This window comes from Salmo salar, chromosome 03 (assembly GCF_965601325.2).
Source record: "Salmo salar chromosome 03, fSalSal1, whole genome shotgun sequence".
In the NCBI taxonomy this organism is placed as follows: domain Eukaryota; kingdom Metazoa; phylum Chordata; class Actinopteri; order Salmoniformes; family Salmonidae; genus Salmo; species Salmo salar.
This window is the reverse complement of record NC_138293.1, coordinates 36001449-36007448: the sequence shown is the minus strand read 5'-3', so window position 1 is coordinate 36007448 and position 6000 is coordinate 36001449. Positions and strand designations below refer to the sequence as shown.

The following is a 6000-nucleotide window of genomic DNA, read 5'->3' as shown; positions in this document are numbered from 1 at the left end:
GCAAACACAGAGACAGATTTCATTTTAGCGTGCCACCTTCTTGCTTCATGGAGGAGTTTATGGAAACATTGCATGCACAGTTTGAGCTACTCTAGGAAGTCATGTTGCAGGCAAGCTCAGTGCTGCCCCCTCTCATTGAGTATCTCAAGTTGAAGACTGACGGGGATACTGCAGGATGCCGGTAGCCACTAAATTATCCTTATACCTTCTCCTATGTGCGATTCTAAAATAATCGGTTTAAGGACATACATCTGGTGAAATAGAATCAAGTATAAATACCCTCTTCATAATACATTGGAAGCACATTTCTAACGCCTCTATTGTCTGACTTAACGGACAAGTTAACTGCTTTTGTTTTAGCACATTTTTTTTAATATTTTTTTTTACATAAATGGAATGTTATAGAAGTGTACTGTAAACACACATTTTTTGTGATACTCCTCATGCTCATTCTGCAGTTGCAGGGGCACCCAAAACGCTCAACTACTTTGTTTTAGAAACGGCAATGCTCTCAGTATAGTGACGCAGGTCTTTAGATGTTGTACACATGAATATACCAAGGCTAAGGGCTTTTTATGCACAAAGCAACGCGGAGTGCCTGGACACAGCCCTTAGCCGTGGTATATTGGCCATATACCACAAACCCCTGAGGTGTCTTATTGCTATTATAAACTGGTTACCAATGTAATCAGAGCAGTGAAAATACATGTTTTGCCATAACCGTGGTATATGATCTGATATAACACGGCTGTCAGCCAATCAGCATTCAGGGATCAAAATTGTACATTTCGCATTTTACATTCTGTATTTTTCTGTCCTTAAATGTAAATAACATCATGAGAATGTGTAGCGTCATGCAGAAATGTTGAAAGAGAGAACCATTGTTAACGTCATACCTGGTGACCAGCTTACCTGAGAGAATACATGACAATGTACACCAATGGTCCTCCCTACGGATGACGTCGGAAATCCCTTCCATTTCTCTTGCTTTCCTTCGAGCGCCTCGTATTGTTGAGCTATACAGCCCGGAGAGGAGGAGCTGTCAAACTTACTAGTAAAGGAAAAGTCCCTTCAGTTGACGCCAGCTCACAGTTCTACTGTAAAGTTAGTTGAATTGTACACATCATTAGTATGGACTGACACGTTTTCATTCGGAGAGGAAGAATGAAGACGAGTTTCAAAAATACCATGGCTACACAGTTTCAAATCGGGATCATTTTCACCTCTTTGGTCTCCTTGGTCTCGTGTGCTTTACCGGAAAAGAAAGGTAAGACAACGAACTTTGATGTGCTTATGTTAGCATATTTTACTGAACATTTTTGGTATCCTAGTTGCTTTTATTTAAATTATCAACGAAAGTTGAGGTATTTCACTGCCGTGAGCTCAATAAAAAACTCTCAAAGATGTAGAAACTCCAGACAGCCTTGCGTGGGAAAGAATCCAGGGGAGAATAACTCTTTCTGGTTATTACATGTCTGAGGACACTTGTGAAAAATAGTTAACTCACAGTGTATTATTCTTGTATAGAAAGGTCGATGATATACTTTCATAGTAGCGTAGGTCCTGTTTGATGTACCACAGGCATGGACCAATAGACCACTACAGCGCGAGCTACAGTACGCCTTCCATGCGAAACGAAGCCTTAGGCAACGCACCAGAATATTCACTCCATTGATGATGCCCGGGAATGGAGGAGAGTTGTTTCGTAATGGCGTCCACGGTACCAGACTTTGAATTGCAACATACACTGAGTGTACAACACATTAGTAACACCTTCATAATATTGAGTTGCACTTCCTTTTGCCCTCAAAACAGCCTCAATTCGTTGGGGCATGGACTCTAAAAGGTGTGGAAAGCTTTCCACAGGGATGCTGGCCCATGTTGACTAACTCCGTTGCTTCCCACAGTTGTCAAGTTGGCTGGATGACCAGCAGCGTTACAGTTCTTGACACACTCAAAGTGGTCCACCTGGCACCTACTACCATACCTTTAAAGGCATTTAAATATTTTGTCTTTTTCATTCACCTGTTGAATGTCACACATACACAATCCATGTCTCAATTGTCTCAAGGCTTAAAAAATATTCTTTAACCTGTCTCCTCCACTTCATCTACACTGATTGAAGTGGATTTAACAGGTGACATCAATAAGGGATCATAGCGTTCACCTGAATTCACCTGGTCAGTCTATGGCTTGGAAAGAGCAGGTGTTCCTAATGGTTTTATAACCTCAGTGTACAAGTTGGAGAACATCATTTTGCATAGTATACATCATTTACGTACGTAAAGGACAAATCCAATTTCACTTTAAAATGTATGTACAACAAAAACCAACGATTGAAAGAAAAGTTAAACCGTACAACTCATGCACAAGACAAGGCCTGCCTTTAACAACAGACAATTGTACAAGAAACAGTGCCGATCCAAAATTTGGCAACAGAATGACGGCACAAACAGCACAAACCGTAATTCTGTTACCAAACGTATAATCAACAAATAATCTGTTTAATTGATGTATGAAACAGGTTTACTGTAGAGAAAACAGTGAAGGTCTTTCGCTTGGCCTTGTTCTAAAGGTCGTGAATGTACAGGGTTATTGTTAACTAGACACAAGTGGAGCTGTTATGTCTGCTACTCTAAACTATTTCATTTGTCTGTGTTCTTCAAAGATTTTATTTTAACCATAGTACAATTGTATTGATTCTAAAGTAGACAAATGAGTTCAGTTGCATGGCACATTGAAGGTGTTTTTTGGTTTGTGGGTCTTTCCCTACAACCCTCAAACTCAACTCTGGACGTCGAAGCCAGTTCCACTGCTTTAAAAAAAATGGTTCCCCTCTAATCAGGGACTGATTTAGACCTTGGACACCAGGTAGGTGCAATTAATTATCAGGTAAAATAATTTGCCTCCGGACCTCGTAGGGTAAGAGTTGAATAGCCCTGCCCTACAACATGTACGACTTCTGACGCCAATTTAGTTTGCTTCCTCAGTAAGCATGAATAAACTAAGTAAATAGAAGCTTTGAGAGGCAGAGTAAACCAGGAGGACAAGCACCCAGTGAACTATATGTCATCCCTCAGCTGACAAGAAGGCAAATGTAGTCTTTGGTGGTGGCAATGTCGTGGAAAAAAATCTTTACGGAGATCAAAACACTTCTGTTTCGTTTTGGTAATGTAGGCTACCTAGCAGATGTTATTATTTAGAGTGATTTACAATAAGTGGTCACTCAAACTAAGAGGACAAAAACAACAACATCAATAACGCAGACATGCTAGCAGTAATCACAGTGCCTGGATAAAAGAGTAAGATCCGATGTTCAAAAACATCCTCATCCAAAAAATGGGTCCTAATGTGCAGAATTCAAGTCTATTATATTTGTACAACACTGGTTTGTTTATTCACATCAAGCCAGTTAGGACAGAAGAGAATGGTGGAATGACTCCATATATCCATATATTTGAGAACTTGTTCTCAACTTGCCTACCTGGTTAAATAAAAGGTGAAATAAATAAAAAATATCCCAGGAGAGGCAGGTGTAAGAAGGTGGCCCCTGGGGAGCCTCTTTAAGCCTTCATAACCTTTAGTTCCGTTGTTCATCCATCATCATCAAGTCTTATTATCCTGTCCCCCAACACCACTGTAGCAGATAACAATCACAGCTTTCCAACCAATGCTCCCTACAGAGTCCCTACAAACTGTGGTCCCTGACTAGAACCTACAAACCATGCTCCCTACAGAGTCCCTGCAAACCGTCGTCCATACTGAGTCCCTACAGAGTTAACAAGTGCAACAGGTTTTATCAGCCTGTTCTAGCAAGTTCTTCTCCCAGTCCCAGCCGGTGTTCACAGAATCATAACAAGTCAGGCGTGTTTGTGAGCCAAAAGACAGATTTCCTAAATATTTCAGAGCAGCTAAACAAACCGGAAGGCGCACATTGGCACCCTGTTGTAAAATAAGTGAAATGACCCTAAATAAGGCTTTTAGAGAGTCAGTAGTTGTCTGACTGGAGAGTTAGTCTTTTTAAGTTTCATTACACAGAACGTTAGTTTAAAAAAGCTGGCGATGCATAGAATTTCGCAGAATTTCAAGCCCTGCCATAGAGTGATTCCTCCTAAAACCAGACACACACACAAAAAAAGACCTTGATTTGGGGTATTTTCACCAAATCTAATCCATACAATAGTCCTTTGGAGGAAGGATTGTTGACATACACTGCATTCGGAAAGTACCAAACATTGCGCGAAATGACTGTATGACGTAGTCTGCCCATTTAACATCATTCTCCTCATTTTGGCTGATTTCAAAACAGCCATCTGAAATGTTACAGCTCTGTCTCATAAACGCAATTGAGAGGTTCGGATTGGAAAGGTATTTGGTATTTCATTAGGATCCCCATTAGCACGCTGCGATAGCAGCAGCTACTCTTCCTGGGGTCCACACGAAACATGAAACGTGTAATAATACAGAACATTAATAGACGAGCACAGCTCAAGGACAGAGCTACATACATTTCAAACGTCACAACACAGCCTACATATTATCAGTACACCCACACAAACTATCTAGGTCAATTAGGGGAGAGGCATCGTGCCGTGAGGTGTCGCTTCATCGGTTTCTTTAAACCGGGTTCGCTGTTCACTGAGTGTCGGAGGTTACACTTAAAAGTGATTTGAGTTACTCAGCAGAGAGAGAAGATGCCAGGAATGTCGCGTTATGTTAATGACGTTGTGGCTTGTCTTCCACATTCAAGTCATAAAAAGAAATAAATGTAGCCTACTCAAAACGAAAAACTTCTGTATCAGCATTTTCCTAGAATTTCTCTATAGAGTTCTAGATAGACTATTATTTTTAAGACCTAGGGCTAAATGTCAGTGTTGAACTTTTTTAGCAGCGGTGGCAAAGTTAGATGTGGCCAATGTGTATATATATATATATCTTTTTTTTTTGGAGGCCCTCATCTTGGCCACCAGACACAAACTTTTGCTGTGAAAATTGTACAGTTTTAAAGTTATTTTCCTGCAATTCTACAGATTTTGTCATGAGGCTGAGATGGGTGGGAGAAAACCACAAACACACTCCCACAGTACTGTTCTTCCTACATAAGTGACAATAAGAAGGACTGAAAGTCCTGCCGGAGTTTGCTCTGGGGATGTGAATGCATTTAGTAGATGTTGTTATCCTGTATGCATGGGGAAGACATCAAGGCAAAGCAGTGGGCTACTGGGCTCCCTCTGTCCTTGTTGAGCTGAATTGGAGATTTAATAATGCACTTAGCAGCGATTAACCATCTCCCACAGGAAGTAGGGCCTGTCAGCTCTGTCAGTCCTACTGTGACAGCCAAGCGGCCTGGCTACCCGCTTAGTGGTTGTGGTGGGATTCAGGTATAACTAGTGTTGAGAGAGATCTTCTAGTGTTCCTCCCTGCAAGTTGGCACTAGCCTGGTTCCAGATCAGTTTGTACTGTCTTGCCGACTCTATTGCTGTCATTGTCACGCCAAACAGGCTACGTTGGCGCAGCCTTTCCCCTAATCAACATCCATGGCCTCTAGCCAAGGTCCTTCCTCATACAATATTTGGTGAAAAAGATCTTCTGAATGATCCGAGAGATCTTCTGATGTTCCTTCATGCACTTCTTTGGTATTAATGATTATAAACTGTCGTCTTCTGTGAGAGGACGTCAATAGAACCCATAGAATTATCATCATCCACCCGGAAGCAATCATTTCAGCAATTATACATTACCGGGCTCGGATGCATTTCAGTCAGTGTGTCTTCCAGTGGATCTATATTTGGAGAATTCCATACTGGTTAAGATGATTCTTTTTGCAGTCATTAACAGTTTTTGATCGGTAGAAAGGACACATTGAAAAACATAGGCATTTTCAGATGGTTGACATTTTCTTATTGCAGGCAGTCCTAAACATTCCTATATTTTCAATGTGTCATTTCATCACCCCTCCCCACCCCAAGCTGTCAGAGAGAGAAGAGATATGGAGGGTAG

General features: G+C 41.1%; 1 protein-coding gene across 1 annotated transcript in view; it reads left to right on the top strand.

Moving 5' to 3' along the window:
• Window positions 1-978: 978 nt before the first annotated feature.
• Window positions 979-6000, top strand: part of LOC106600426 (epidermal growth factor receptor) — a 53872-nt gene continuing 48850 nt past the window's right edge. The window contains exon 1 of the mRNA XM_014191766.3: window positions 979-1267. Within this exon, the coding sequence (XP_014047241.2) occupies window positions 1165-1267 (103 nt within the window). The 5' untranslated portion in view covers window positions 979-1164. The remainder of the gene's footprint in view (window positions 1268-6000) is intronic.